The sequence below is a fragment of the Trichechus manatus genome, unplaced genomic scaffold, assembly GCF_000243295.1.
Source record: "Trichechus manatus latirostris isolate Lorelei unplaced genomic scaffold, TriManLat1.0 scaffold00154, whole genome shotgun sequence".
Taxonomy (NCBI): domain Eukaryota; kingdom Metazoa; phylum Chordata; class Mammalia; order Sirenia; family Trichechidae; genus Trichechus; species Trichechus manatus.
In genome coordinates this window covers 1,415,834-1,432,321 of record NW_004444090.1, presented here as the reverse complement: position 1 = coordinate 1,432,321, position 16,488 = coordinate 1,415,834, and the positions used below count along the sequence as shown (strand labels likewise).

General features: G+C 36.9%; 1 protein-coding gene across 5 annotated transcripts in view; it reads right to left on the bottom strand.

Annotated features, from left to right (window-relative positions):
- Positions 1-16,488, bottom strand: part of SNAP91 (synaptosome associated protein 91) — a 173,394-nt gene that overhangs the window by 52,820 nt on the left and 104,086 nt on the right. For all 5 annotated transcript variants that reach the window (XM_004386043.1, XM_004386042.1, XM_004386045.1 and 2 more), the window contains 3 exons: positions 16,269-16,296; positions 13,544-13,653; positions 10,887-11,005 (listed from right to left, as the gene is read on the bottom strand). In XM_004386043.1, coding sequence (XP_004386100.1) covers positions 10,887-11,005; positions 13,544-13,653; positions 16,269-16,296 — 257 coding nt within the window. The remainder of the gene's footprint in view (positions 1-10,886; positions 11,006-13,543; positions 13,654-16,268; positions 16,297-16,488) is intronic.

Genomic DNA, 16,488 nt, shown 5'->3' with positions numbered 1-16,488 from the left:
AGAAAGTGTACTTGGCTGCTGTTGGGTGGAGTGTTCGGCATATGTCTATGAGATCAAGTTGGTTGACTGTAGCATTTAGCTCTTCTGTGTCTTTGTTGAGCTTCTTTCTGGATGTTCTGTCCTTCACCGAAAGTGGTGTGTTGAAGTCACCTACTACTATTGTGGAGCTGTCTGTCTTTCTTTTCAGTGCTGGTTAGAGTTTGTTTTATGTATTTTGGAGCCCTGTCATTGGGTGCGTAAATATTTATTATAGTTATGTCCTCATGGTGTACTGACCCTTTAATCATTATACAGTGTCCTTCCTTATCCTTTGTGGTGGATTTTATTTTAAAGTTTATTTTGTCAGAGATAAATACTGCTACTCCTGTTCTTTTTTCAGTATTGTTTGCTTGATGTATTTTTTTCGATCCTTTGAGTTTTAGTTTGTTTGTGTCTTTAAGTCTAAGGTGTGTCTCCTGTGGGCAGCGTATAGACAGATCGTGTTTTTTAATCCAATCTGCCACTCTTTGTCTTCTTATTGGTGCATTTAGTCCATTTATATTCAGCATAATTATTGATAGGCATGAGTTTAGTGCTGTCATTTTGATGTCTTTTTTTGCATGTTGTTCAGTTTCTTTGTTCCACTTAATTTTCTGTGCTGCATCGTTTTTCTTTATGTATTTTCTTTTCATCTTTTTCATTGTTGTTGATTTTGTGTTTGCTGAGTCTTTATATTTTTCTAGTTTGTTATTTTGACTTGTAGGATTGTTAGTTTCCTTTGTGGTTACCTTAATATTTACCCCTATTTTTCTAAGTTTATACCAGTCTTTTATTTCTTTGTATCGCCTCTCCATATGAAAAATCTGTCTACATTTTTTAAGTCTCTGTTTTTTGTTTTAATGTGGTCATCTTTTACATATTGACATCTGTTTCCCTATTTTCAGTGTTTCAGCTTTGATTTCCTTTTGTGACTTCCCTATCTGGGTTGATATTGGTTGCTCTCTCCTGTGTTCTAGTCTTAGGTTGTTATCTGATGTTACTGATTTTCTAACCGGAGGACTCCCTTTAGTATTTCTTGTAATTTTGGTTTGGTTTTTGCAAATTCCCTAAACTTCTGTTTATCTGGAAATGCCCTTATGTGGGGTTCGATGAGCATCTTGGATAAAAATCTTGTCATCTTTCAGAATATCAGGGAAGTTTTCTGCCAACAAATCTTCAAAACAATTCTCTCTCTGTTTTCTGTTATCCCCCCCGTTCTGGTACTCCAATCATTCGTAGGTTATTTCTCTTGACAGAGTCCCACATAATTCTTCAGGTTTCTTCATTGTTTTTAATCCTTTTATCTGATTTTTCCTCAAATAAATTGGTGTCAAGTGCTTTATTTTCAATCTTACTAATTCTGACTTCCATTGCCTCAATGATGCTCCTATGACTTTCTACTGAGTTGCCTAATTGTAAAATTTCATTGTTAATCTTCTGGATTTCTGATTGCTGTCTCTCTGTGGATTCTTGCAGCCTGTTAAATTCGTCATTATGCTCTTCTCTAATCTTTTTAATTTCTTCTACTGTGTGTTCTGCATTTTGCTTAATTTCCTTCCTAATTTCTTGAAGAGTTCTGTATATTAATCTTTTGTATTCTGCCTCTGGTAATTCCAAGAAATTTTCCTCCTCTGGAAAAGTTCTAGATTCTTTATTTTGGGAGCTTGCTGAAGCCATCATGGATTGCCTTTTTATGTGATTTGATATTGACTGTTGTGTCTGAGCCATCAATAAGTTATTATATTTATTTTATGTTTGCTGTGTCCTAGCTTCTTGTTTTGTTTTGTTATGCTCAAATAGGCTGCTCGTATGAGCTAGTTTGATTACTGGTACCTTTGAAGCTCTAATGTCCTGTCACCAGGTAGTTAGATCTGTTACTAGGTATGTGAGCTCAGGAGTCCACCCACTTCTTCTGTATGGATTCAGCTCAGGTGCTCAGGTAGATAGCCACCAAGTGTGTGGTGTAGGCTCTCACAGTCCTAGACAGGCATGGGTGATTGGTGTAGGCACAGGCATCTGGCTGCAGCGGGGGGACACACTCTGAGCAAGGCAGGGGGCTGACGGCTGCCCCCGAGTGTCCAGGAGGAAGGCATGTCCCTGTTCCCTAGAGCGCGTGGGTGGGTGGGTTTTGCAGCCGGACAATAAGCACCTAATGCTGTTGGCTGTAAGGACTGGGGGGCACCTCTTATTCATGGGCCCCTATAGCAGGTGGCTAGGTGCTGTGGGTGGGGCCACCAGTCCTCAGGCCCCTGATGTGGGTAGATGAAGATCCTGCATAATGGGCAGAACAGTGTCAAATGTCAAGAACCTGCCACTTCACAGCCGAACAGTTGAAGTTAGACTTCTGCTAGATATACTGTTGTACTGTGGTAATGAGGGCCTACGCTGTTGAGATGGGCCCACACAAATCTATGAAGAGGAAAAGGCACTCAAAGTCCGTGGATCCCTTATACCTGTGCCTAGGCAAAGGAACTGTGCCTACCCTGGGTTCTTGGCTTAGGGGAGCCAGCAGTTTATTTTTTTCCTGTTTGTTAATTTGTTCACTCTGTAAGGCAGGGAGAATGGCTCGGGGCATCTGACGGATCCTACTTCCAGCCCAGGGGACTCGGCAATTGCTGAAGCCGGTCCAGGACGCAGTGCAGAGCAGGGAGCGGGGAGGTAAACGGGAGAGAGTTTTTTCCCTAAGGGATGTGTTTTTGATCTGCGCAGTAAGCCGTACGCAAGTACTTATCTTTTGTGGATGAGGGCTGCTTCTCACTGGTTCCGGGTGGCCGTGTAGACTCTTTGGTGCTGTGTCTCTCCCAGTGTGGGAAATGTACCTCCCGAGCACTGCCACTTGCCTGCCTCACCGCTCACTCACAAGCTGATCAGGCCTGAAGGGCTTAGGCTCTTGCCAGGTCAAGTCTGGCAACTCCTCGCTGTTTCCGAACCATCTCTCCCTCCCCCTGCCACTCAGTCTGGTTCCTCAGCTCTGCCTTGAATCACTCGTTTTTTTGGGTGTTTGTTGTAAGAGGGTCCACCAGAAGCGTCTGACTACTCCACCATCTTGGCCCCGCCTCCTGTTTGATTTCTTGACTGCTGCCTCCATACGCATTGACTATGGATCCAAGTAAAACAAAATCCTTGACTTCAATATTTTCTCCATTTATCATTATGTTGTTTATTGGTCTAGTTGTGAGGATTTTTGTTTTCTTTATGTTGAGGTATAACCCATACCAAAGGCTGTAGTCTTTGATCTTCACCAGTAAGTGCTTGAAGTCCTCTTCACTTTCAGTAAGGAAGGCTGTATCTTTCAGCATACTGCAGATTGTTTATGTCTTCCTCTAATCCTGATGCCATGCTCGTCTTCATATTGTCTGGCTTCTCAGATTATTTGCTCAGCATACAGACTGAATAAGTATGGTGAAAGGATACAACCCTGACACATACCTTTTCTGATTTTAAATCATGCATTAGCCCCTTATTCTGTTCCAACGACTGCCTCTTTGTCTATGTACGAGTTCTGTATGAGCACAATTAAGTGTTCTGGAATTCCCAGTCCTTGCAATGTTATCCATAATTTGTTATGATCCACAAGGTTGGATGTGTTTGCATAGTCAATAAAGCACAGGTGAACATCTTTCTGGTATTCTCTGCTTTCAACCAAGTTCCATTTGACATCATGGAATGACATGATATCCCTCATTCCATGTCCTCTTCTGAATCCAGTTTGAATTTCTGGCAGTTCCCTGTCGATGTACTGCTGCAACTGATCTTGAATGATCTTCAGTAAAATTTTACTTGTATGTGATATTGTTCAATAATTTCTGATTCTGTTTGATTGCCTTTCTTTGGAACTGCCACAAATATGGATCTATTCCAGTCAGCTGGCCAGGCAGCTGTCTTCTATATTTCCTGCCATAGACGAGTGACACTTCCTGTGTTGCATCTGTTTGTTGAAACATCTCAATTGGTATTCTGTCAATCCTGGAGCCTTTTTTTTCGCCAATGCCCTCAATGCAGCTTGAACTTCATTTAGTATGATTAATTCTTGATCAACTGTTACCTCCTGAAGTGACTGAACATCGACCAATTCTTTTAGGTACAGTGACTCTGTGTATTCCTTCCATCTTTTTTTGATGGTTCCTGCATCGTTCAATATTTTGTCCATAGAATCTTTCACTCCTGCAACTCTAGGCTTCAATTTTTTCTTCAGTTCTTTCAGTCTGAGAAATGCTGAGCATGTTCTTCCATTTTGGTTTTCTAACTCCAGGTCTTTGCACGTGTCAGTATAATACTTTACTTGGTCTTCTCGAGCTACCTTTTGAAATCTTCTGTTCAGCTCTTTTACTTTATCATTTTTTCCTTTCGCTTTAGCTACTCTATGTTCAAGAGCAAGTTTCAAAGTCTCTTCTGACATTCATTTTGGTCTTTTCTTTCTTTCCTGTCTTTATTAAGGACCTCTTGCTTTCTTTATGTTTGATGTCTGTCATGGATTGAATTGTGTCCCCAAAAAATGTGTGTAGCAACTTGGCTAAGTCATGATTCCCAGTATTGTATGATTGTGTTATCTGATGTGATTTCCTTATGTGTTGTAAACTCTACTACTATGATGAGATTATATGTGATCTCCTCATGTGTTGTAAATTCTATCACTGTGATGAGTTTATACTTATGAGGTTGACAAGATTAGTGTCTTAATGCAATGTCTTTTGAGATATAAAAGAGAGAGTGAGCAGAGATACATGGGAACCTCATACCACCAAGAAAGCAGTGCTGGCAGCAGAGCGCATCCTTTGGACCTGAGGTTCCTGCTCAGAGAAGCTCCCAGACCAAAGGAAGATTGATGACACGGACCTTCATCCAGAGCCGATGGAGAAAGCATTCCCCTGGAGCTGACACCCTGAATTTGGACTTGTAGCCTACTGGACTGTGAGAGAATAAACTTCTCTTTGTTAAACCGATCCACTTGTGGTATGACTGTTAGAGTAGCACTAGATGACTGAGACAATGTCCTTGATGTCATTCCACAACTCGTCTAGTCTTTGGTCATGAGTGTTCCACATGGGAAATCTATTCTTGAGATGGTCTCTAAATTCAGGTAGGATATATTCAAGGTGTACTTTGTCTCTCATGGACTTGTTCTAATTTTCTTCAACATTAACTTGAACTTGCATATGAGCAATTGAGGGTATGTTCTGCAGTCGGCCCCTGGCCTTGTTCTGACTGATGATATTGACCTTTTCCATAGTCTCTTTCCACAGATGTAGTTGATTTGATTCCTGTGTGTTCCTTCTGGTGAAGTCCATGTGTATAGTTGTGGTTTATGTTGTTGAAAAAAGGTGTTTGCAATGAAGAAGTCATTGGTCTTGCAAAATTCTATCATGCAATCTCAGGCATAGTTTCTATCATCAAGGCCATGTTTTCCAACTACCAATCCTTCTTCTTTTCCAATTTTCACATTATAATCACCAGTAATTACCTATGCATCTTGATTACACATTTGATCAATTTCAGACTGCAGAAGTTGGTAAATATGTTCAGTTTCTTCATTTTTGGCATTAGTGGTTGGTGTGGAAATCTGAGAAATAGTCATATTAACTGGTCGTCCTTGTAACCAAAAAACCAAACTTGTTGCTGTTGAGTCAATTCCGACTCACAGGACCCTATAGGACATAGTAGAACTGCCCCATAGGGTTTCCAAAGAGTGACTGGTGGATTCAAACTGCTGACCTTTTGGTTAGCAGCCGCAGCTTGCCATCATCTTCCTTGCAGGCATATGAATATTATCCTATCACTGACGGTGCTGTACAGGATAGATGTTGAAATGTCTTTCTGATGACGAATGTGATACCATTCCTCTTCAATTTGTCATTCCCAGCATAGCAGACCATATGACTGTTCAATTCAAAATGGCCAATACCAGTCCATTTCAACTCACTAATGCTTAGGATATCTATCTTCAAGCATTCCATTTCATTTTTGACAACTTCGAATTTTCCTAGATTCATACGTCGTACATTCCATGTTCTGATTACTAATGGACCTTTGCCGCCGTTTCTTCTCATTTTGAGTCATGCCACATCAGCAAATGAAGGTCCTGGAAGCTTTACTCCATTCACATCAAGGTCGACTCTACTTTGAGGAGGTAGCTCCTCCCCAGTTATATTCTGAGTGCCTTCCAACCTTCTTCCAGCACTATACCAGACAATGTTCTGCTGTAATTCATAAGGTTTTATTGGCCAATTTTTCAAGAAGCAGATCACCAGTCTGCAAGATCCACTGAAATGTGTCCACCATGGGTGACCGTGCTGGTATTTGAAAGTGAATTGAAGTGGCATAGTTTCCAGCATCACAGGAACACACAAGCCACCACAGTACGACAAACTGACAGATGAGCTGTGGAAATGTTCCCTAATGATAGCTTTAATAATAACAATAGCTTGCAATTTCATTATAGGACTGTATATTTCAAAGCTTCCATAATTCTCCCTGTATGCATGCACATGTACAAAAACAGCCTATAGATATGTCTCCCAGATTTTATTAACAAGCAAATGGTGACATGAGCCACAAAAACTACTTGCATTGTAGGTAATATACTGCATGGAAACTATTAGAGTCATATAATAACATAAAATTAATTAGGTTTCAAATGCATGTTAGTAATTAATTTCAATTCTAATAAAACCCTAAGGGAAATTTCATAGTTCTCAAAAAGTAGAATATTCAGATCAAACATTTTTTAAGATTTACACTTTGATCAAAGATTTAAACTACAACCTTCGGTATGGATTACACCACAACATAAAAAAAAAACAAAAATCCTTACAACTGGACCAATAAGCAACATCATGATGAACAAAGAAAAGACTGAAGTTGTCAAGAATTTCATTTTATTTGGATCCATAATCAATGCCCATGGAAACAGAGTTAAGAAATCAAACGACACGTTGCACTGGGCAAATCTGCAGAAAAAGACTTCAAACTGTTCAAAAGCAAAGATATCTATTACCTTGGGGACTAAGGTGTGGCTGACCCAAGCCATGGTATTTTCAATCCTCTCATATGCATGCAAAAGCTGGATGAAGAATAAGGAAGACCCAAGCAGAAATGATGCATTTGAATTATGGTGTTGGTGAAGAATACTGAATATACCATGGACTCCCAGAAGAAGGAACAAATCCATCTTGGAAGAAGTAGAACCAGAATGCTCCTTAGAAGTGAGGATGATTGAGATTATGTCTCAAGTACTTTGGACATGTTATTACAAGGGACCAGTCCCTGAAGAAGGACATCATGTTTGGTGAAGTAGAGGGTCAGTGAAAAAGAGGAAGACCCTCAGTGAGATGAACTGACATAGTGGCTGCAACAACAGGCTCAAACACAGCAGTGACTGTGGGGATGGTACAGGATGGGGCAGTGCTTCATTCTGCTGTACATATAGGTTCACTGTGAGTGGGAATTGACTTGACAGCACCTAACAACAACTAACAAGATATACCTGGCACACACAGACTCACATATTTGTGCTTCTGAGAAATGAATTTATTATGAAATATAGAACACCCTCCTTCTTATGAGACCACAGGTGGGGATTTAAAAATGTCCTGTACTCTTTCAGTCAAATGAGTACACTATCAGCCAAGAGAAATGCCAAATCTTGTATGTATCATTTAAATTAAATTTAGTAACACATGAATTTGCTAAAATTTGTTGCTTTATGCAACAGAAAAAACAAAAAAACTGTCATTTACACTATTTCTCCTAAAATAGAAATATTTATCAGAATCTATAACTCCCAAGAGAAACATGAAGTGGCCATGGTCCAGAGATAATGAAAGCTTTTTGTTATCATTATGGTCAGATAAAAACATCTACAGTAAATAGGTTTAATGACTTTTAGAGTTTGCATTTTACTATCTAGTTATACCAAATTCAAATATGTTTTAATAGAAGTGATTTGATCTTATCAAACAAGATTGGGAAAGTGATTTTTTTTTCTTTTTTTGTTTCATCAAATGATCCAAAACATATTTGATACAGCTTAGCATCATCTTCAACCACCACTGTGTACCTACAGGATAAATGTAAACAGAAGGCAACTATTACATTAAGAGTTTCCCAATTTTATATTGTGAACATTTACTTCAATTACTTAAGGTTTACAATTTTTACTATTTTGCTTTAGGAACTGGAGAATTTATTTGTTATTAGTAATTTCCCCTCAAACTGTCATTCCTATTGCTATGAAATACTGCAGCTGTAGATATTTTGTTGAGACAGAAGACTGATGCTATCTAATTGTTAGAAGGCAACCATCAGGACTTCAGTCAAGGCTTTCGTTAGCCTATAACGTTCCTTTGTGATAATTATTTTAAAAAGTGCTTCCTTTAGGTAGACAAATTAGAATGACTAAAGGACTTCTTCCTCAAGGATAAAAAGAAGAGCTCTCAGCTTGGCTAGCAGAATTCAGGCTAGATTTTAGCCCCTCTCACCTGCCTGTGAGCAATGTACAAAATGCACATCCATATTGGACAGCCCTGGCTAAAACCACGCTATTTCTTTCACAGTCAATGATATACCAATGTGTCAATCATCAACAGTTACTTCTAACGAGACTGACATGTATACTAAGAAAATTGGTTATTATAACCTATTCCTTACAATATTATGCAATTAGCAAAAAGTACTCAGATGAATTTGAATAACAATGTTAAACTGCAATTTAAAAAAAATTTCACCTAGTTTTCTTCTTTTTTTCCATTTGACATTCTTCTTTTTGTGGCAAAAGTATTAAAAAAAAAAAAAGAAGAAGAAATTTCTCTTCAATTTCACACCAGGGAATAAGCTGAGAGAGGGGTTTCACTGTTTATTCATTAAAGTTCTAACTGAATCACTCAACAGTTGATGAGTTCTAAAAATTATAAAGTGTGAAATAATGCTGATTTAAATAGCTGAGGGACTTAAAGAGTTACTACATTCATATAAAACTGAAAAAACTTGTTTTGCATAACCCCACAAATTTACAATTAAAACTAAATTTCAAAATAACAGAAGTTCTATAAAAGTCATTTATACTAATTTTATGACTGAGAAGGTCTGATTTAAGGATATGGACTTGAAACATCCTTAAATAAGACAGGAAAAAAATACATTATATAAAGCACTGTGGTAATAAAAATAAATTATTAGCAAATTGAAATAATCAAACATTTTAAAAAGATGAAGCTCAGAAAGAAAACATGAGAACCAGAAGAATGCCTTATGAAATCTCTTCCTTTAACAACTGAAACTTAATAAAGTTAAATGAAGCTGAAAGAACAATTTAATTTTTAAAAATTGATACTTGTAGTCTTAGGAGTTGACCATTTCAACATAGAAGAATTGTTAAATATTTAAAATAGAAAAGCACCAAAATTTTAAATGCTTATATTTGTCATTAGCAGCTTTATTTCAGAACTTATCTTTCTGCTTATTTTGTAACAATAACAACAAAAAAAATCTTGAAAATAAAATCAAGAGGTTACAGCATTACACTCGATGTCATACTGACATGTTGTTTAACAAGCCCACCCAAGGGTTATTTACCTAGGCGAATGTAACTTCATTTGACTTTGCTATTTATTGCTACTGAAGGACTCAGATTCTGAAATAACACATTAAGTTATAGATCTTATCTTCTAGAGATGAAAATAATTTCTGCCTGGGAGATTACGATTTTTACTGCCCTGCGGAGCACTGACCAGTTTCGTGTCTGACCTAGACATCTTGTTCTAATAATCCTTTTCAAATGTCTATAAATACCCAGTTCCTCAAAATTGCTCTTTGAACCAGCTTTAGCATCTTACTGGTTTCCTTACTAATGAGTTATTAAGTCTTTTACCTTTGTTGCTTCTAAAGTTGTATGAACTTTGAATAAGTATGTTTTTAACTTATTGAAATTTTCATTTTGATAGTTTGACGCAGTAGGGCAAGGTATTTAGAACCAACTCTTGTGCAGCTATTAGAATTATGCAGTAATTAACTTAATTTTTATATTAGTATTAAATATGCTTTTTATAATGAAATATTTATAAAAGCTTGATTTTTTTGAGATCCATGAATCAAATGGGAGTCAAGTGCTTAGATATGATTCCTCTCAATCAGTTTAATATGGATTTTTTCTGACACAAATAAGAATCTATATAAGATTCCAACTGCATAAAGCCAAATATACTGTGAATGAAGTCAGTGCAGGCCTAAAGGAATCCATGAAGTGGGCTATGCCTGAGAAAATTAGAAATGCTGCCTCTGAGTACAACATAAGTTCATGGGAACATTCAATACTCTAAGGGCTGAATCTCTAGAGAGCAAGTACTAAAATAATCAGAATTTTAGAATAGCAAAGGAAAATACTTCCTTTGTTCCAGCTTTTCAAATAAAAACTATATTGTTGTTAGCTGCTGTCAAGTCGATTCTGACTTACAGGGACCCCATGTGTGCAAAAAAGAGCTGCTCCATAGGGTTTTCAAAGCTGTGAATTCTGACCATATTGCAGGTACTTTCACTGTCTCTCTCTCTCTCAATATACGTATCAATGAATAGATGCTCTCCGTAATATTTTTCCTCCACGTTTTTAACACTATTTTGAGTAAATCAGAAAGTTAAAGATAACAATTAAAAGCTGAATAAAAACGTTTATGGGTATTTTTTTTCCTTTCCTCTACTTCCTAAATTTTTTTGTATGGAAAAAATTTCCTATCTTGAGATGAATTTATTTATAAACCAGAGAATACGTCACTAAAATGAATAATTAACCACTAATTCGTCTTTTTTTTTCCTAAATTAGATTACAATTTAAATAAAATGAATAGAAAATTATGGCGCGACTGTCTAATTCCACTCACCTCCCCACGTGGTGGCTCCTCCAGAAGGTGGCGGTGGTGCTGGTGCCGCGGCTGCTGCTGCCCCTCCAGGGGAAAAGTCTGGCTGGAGGTCAAGGAGATCGCTAGATGGTTTAGAAGTGCTGAAAGGAAAGTACAGCCTTAATCAGATTTCTGAAATTTTATAATGTAATGATGTATTAAAATAATGACTTATGTAGAAAAAAAAAGCAAAGATTTTGGATATTTACAATCAAATAAAGAATAGTATTTTGGGAAGTATGGCACCAAGTAACCAAACGTACTTGTATACCAAAGGTTGGAAAACTTTTTTGTAAAGGGTCAGATGGTAAATATTTTAGGCTTTGTGGGCTAGATGGTCTTTACTGGTACTTGACTGCCACTGTAACATGAAATCAGACATACACAATACATAAGCAAATGAACATGCCTTTGTTATAATTAAAGTTTATTTGCAAAAACAGAGGGCTGGATTTGGCCTATGGGCCGCAGTTTGCTCACCCCTACTCTAAAGACAATAGCGAAGTTAAACTGTACTTTAAGCAATGGGTCACTCAACAAAACATACAGCAGAAATTAAAGGGGAAAATTTAAATGCTTCAGGGAAGAAGATTTCTTCTCAAATGTGCTGTATCCATTGGGTAGCTTTTAAAATACAGGTTATGAAGAATGTGACAGAAAGAAATATACTTCAACTATTTACTATTAAAGGTATGGAGCCCTGGTGGTGCAATAGTTAAGAGCTGGGCTGCTAACCTAAAAGTTGGCAGTTTGAATCCACCAGCTGCTCCTTGAAAACCCTATGGGGGCAGTTCTACTCTGTCCTATAGGGTCACTATGAGTTGGAATAGGCTCAGCGGCAATGGATTTGTTTTTTTTTTTTTGGATTAAAGGCATTTGTGTAAGGGGATTATGAGTAATTTTTTTTTCGTTTCTGTATTTTTTAAATTTATTTTATTCAGAAAAAAATTTATGTCATGAGATGATTTTATTTATAAAAGAGAATAGTTTTCTAAAGTAAATACTTAATCACTAATTTATGCTTTATCTAAGTTAGATTACAATACATCACATTTGCCTGTAAGAGGTCTCACAAAAATTAGCTCTGCATTTTTTTATTCTTATTCAGTTGGGGTTGTGCTTTTGTAAGATCCTTCATTTACAGAAGTTCCAAGGAGGTGCCTACAGCCTTCAAACTGTGGTCCCCAAAATAGCAGTTACTCAAAGTGTGGTCCCCAAATCAGCAGCATTCTGAGGCCTTCTCAGACATGCAGAATCTCAGGCCTACCCCGTATCAACTAAATTAGAATCTTAATGTTAACAAAATCCCCAGGTGATTCATATGTTCATTTAGGTTTGAGAGGCAGTGGCCTAAAGGTTAACAGACCAGGTACCAAGTCATCAGGGTCCCAGGTTCCCCAACCCTTCTCATAAATAGCAGTTCCATCTTTATCTTTTTTACTTATTGGGTTTCCAAGTAACTCTTTGGAAGAACAGATTCTGTTGCTTTTTTTGAAAGTCTGATAACCTCTGAAAGCACTGCCTAGTTTTGATGTTCATTTCATCACTACAACTGGTCTGAGGACCAGAATATGAAGACATACTTATTATTAAGTCCAGAATCAAAGCTTTTATAGGAACCAATTTATCTTAGTGTAGTGCAAAGGGGATTTGGTTTTATCAAGCTTGCTATTGTAAAGGGCAGAAATAAATAAGCAGAGAGTAATGCACACAGTTAACATGGGTACAATAGATTTAGTGTATATTTCAAAATTCAATCATCCAAATATAGGACATCTATAATCAGAATCACAAATACAACAAAATGAGACTAGAATCCTCTCAAGGCAAAAGAACCACAGGGTTGACTCAAAATTATTATTTGAGGAAGTGACCCTATGAGTTGGGGCTTCCGTTTTAGGCAGCCCTGCAATTTTACAGTATGTGCTGTCATCCCTGCTGTCATCTAGTGACTCAAGGAACCCCCCCATGCACAATGGGATCTGACCATTGTGGTCCATAGGACTTTCATTGATTGGCAGGCCTTTCCTTCCTAGTCTGTCTTAGTCTGGAAGCTCTGTTGAGACCTGTTGAGCATCATAGCTATATGCAAACCAAGCATTGGCTAGGAATCAAACTCAGGTCTCCCACATGGAAGTGAGAATTCTACCACTGAACCACCACTGCCCTCAACATCTAGGTGCCATAAAAAAAGATTAGGAACACCCCAGAGGTTTCTTCTTACCAGCAGAGTTTGAGTTCCTCATACACACCAGCTGATTAGCCTATAGCTGTAACATTTTTTCATTAAAACACTTCAAGACACCTTTTAAGTTTCCCACAAGAAATTAGTTTTAGAAAACATATTCCACAGCAACCAATTCCAATAGAACCTGAAGTGTGTTCATCACTCTTCCACTTCCTTTCGCAAGCAACAGGGTGATTTTTATAGCTTAGGTCTTTTGAATGCTTTGACAGACACAGGCCTAAGTAACTGTGTCGTGGGAAAGAACTTACTCCGTGTCCAAAAACAACCCCAAATATCATAGGTTACTAGGGCTAGACTTTATTTTGTAATCATTTGGGTACAGTACATAAGAACAAAATAAAAGCCTAATCAAAATATTAGTAAACAGTTCACTGTATACTCTTTAACTAACCTGACTGGGGCAGCCGCAGATGCAGTTGCAAATAAATCAACCGGTGGGGATGTGTCAATAGTTTTAGCTGGTGTAGAATTAGGAGACGTAACAGTTGTGGCTGGAGAAGACTGAAAGTGAAGATGCACAACACACTCTAGTCAAATATGAATCTACAGGACACAGAGCAACAGGACTTTCGTTTTTCAGACCCGTGACATTTCCAGCAACTGTCTGGTAACTCCTCGTGGGAAAAAAACCCAAGAAAATTTGGAATTGAAATTGTAATAAATAATCAAATATTGGATAAAACATGTCTCAGATTTTAAAAGTTAAATGTAATTTATATAAAATTATGATAAAAATATTTGGCCTAACATTCTAACAACTTCTAATCATATATTTAAAGTCAAAGCTAAATTTATTCCCTGAATATAAAATTAGTGGGAAATACCTTCTTAGTTGCCAGAATTTTTTTAACATTATCTGTTTGTAATAATTGCTAGAAAACTCAGGCCATTCTTTTCTCTTCTCATCCTAAACAGATTTCATATGATGTCTTCTCAGATGGCTTTAAAACTCCAGAAATCTAACTTGCAAAATAGTTCACAGATAGCCCAGAACAATTTACAAACGAGATACAAGTCACTGAAAGCTTGAAGATACCTTGAACATAGCTCAAACTAAAAAAAAAAAAAAAATGAAATAAAGTCTATACATTTATTTTCATGAACTGGCTTATTTTTAAGAAGAGGCATTAATAATCAGCTAATATATTAAAAAAATAAACATTTTGTTTAGTAACTATCCAATTGTTTTATCTGGTGCCTTTAATTCACTGTGTATTCATGAGAAATATTGATGAAATATTTCAAAATAGTCCACCAATACATAGTTCTGTAAGTGGAAATGACATATACCAGCAATAAAATACACAAAGACCAAGGCCAAGCAAGAGCTATGAGATACTATCATAACTGGACATCTGATTTCAAACAGACCAAACTGAAAGGAAGTTTTTCATAGAATAAGAAAAAGGGCTGAGGAGATGAGAAATTTGTAAGAATTTTCAGATATAGGTAGTATTTGTCTAATGTATACTTGTCCAAGAATATAACTAATCAAGAAGTCAAAATTCAACAGATACACAAGTGCCAAGCACTGAGCACTTTAATAAAGAAAAACACATGAATAATACAGATACCATTGTGGTTATTTTTGAGTAGATTCTGGCTCATAGCAACCCTACAGGACAGGGTAGAACTGCCTCATAGGGTTTACAGGAGCAGTATACCAGGTCTTTTCTCCCACGGAGCGGCTGGTGGGCTCGAACCTCCAATCTTTCAGTTAGCAGCTGAGCACTTAACCGTTGCAACACCAAGCCTCCTAATATAGATACTACTGCTCACAAAATGTCAACTCAAGTCTGTCTCTTCAAGTAAAAATTCAAATTTTCCAGGTGGAAAACAGATTATCAACTAAAGTTAATTTGCATGTCATCTCTGTACAAGCAACTCCTCTTAAAAAACAAGTCTTTTTTCTTTAACTAATGCACCTAAATATGCTTACAAAATGATGTTTATGAAACAACACTGAGAACTTAATGGCAGTAATAAATACTACCAACAAAAAAGCAGACACGAAAGCCCATTAAAAACTACCTTGTACAAATGCATAGAGATAAAAGTTTATTTGTGCTTACCAGGGGCTGAGAAGCAGGAGAAATGAGGAGTTATTACTTAAGGGGCACTGAGTTTCTGTTTAGGATGATGAAAAACATTTGGAAATGGATAGTGGAGATGGTTGCACAACATGGTGAATGTAATTAATGTCACTGAATTGCACACTTATAAATGGTTAAAATGGCAAATATTTTGTTATATATATTTTACCACACACACACACAAAAGAAAAACTGCCTTGTAACAACAAGCCCTGAGGAGATGTCAGAGCTAGGAAAACAGAATCAACATAATCTTATTATTACAAAAAAAAAAATTCAGTAAAATTTGATTTGGTCAAAATGTAGAAATATACTAAGGATGCCACAATTTTATCACAATCTACTCAACAGTCATATGTTGGAATTTCACATAGATGTAATGGTTTTATAATCTGGTTTTGTGTCAGAATCACTGGGGAGCTGTTTGTTTGTTTGATTTGATTTGATTGCTTATTTGAGCTCCTTGAGGGAATCTCATAAAGCGGGCCAGGCAGTGGCTCAGCACATGAGTGTCTGGGAACCACGAGTGCAGGCATAATGATATCCTGAATGTTATGACAGCAATTAAATAATGGAAACTGGTCAAAGAGGAAAGAGCACATTTATTACAGTTTGGCCTGGAAAATATAATGACAAACATAAGTTACATAACTACATAAGTAAAAACTCTTCTCACTGATAGCCCTGATCCTGTTCCTTCAACATGAAGGTGATGGAGTTATTAAAATTATGATAGAAGACTGCCTAAAGGACATGCTTGTTGAAAGACACCGAGCAACAACTGATTGCTCTACCTAGAAGACATGCGTAATATCACCTTCCTTACTTATCTCATAGGGCTGTCAGTGTATGTTAAAGCGCTTTGAAACCAGGAAAACATTATACTAATATATTCACTTTCAGTCTTAATATAAATGAATGAAAGTTTCTCCTATTTAAAAAAAAAATTATTCTAAATAGAGGACTTTGTTATGCTACCTTGTACTGAGAAACTAATATAAAGGTGAATACACAGAAACTTACCTTACTTAATGGAGAGGGAGCACCAGATCTAAAAGGTAATATAAAAAAATTAAAACTGAATAAACACAAGCACAATCTCTGGATGCATTTAAATTTGATAATACCATCTGGTCAAGCATTAACTTTTTTACATACAACACTTTTAGTAATGGTTAAACTATTTTAAAACTTTACTTTTAATCTTTTACTCAATTATGGTATCTTTTCTCAATGTTTTCCA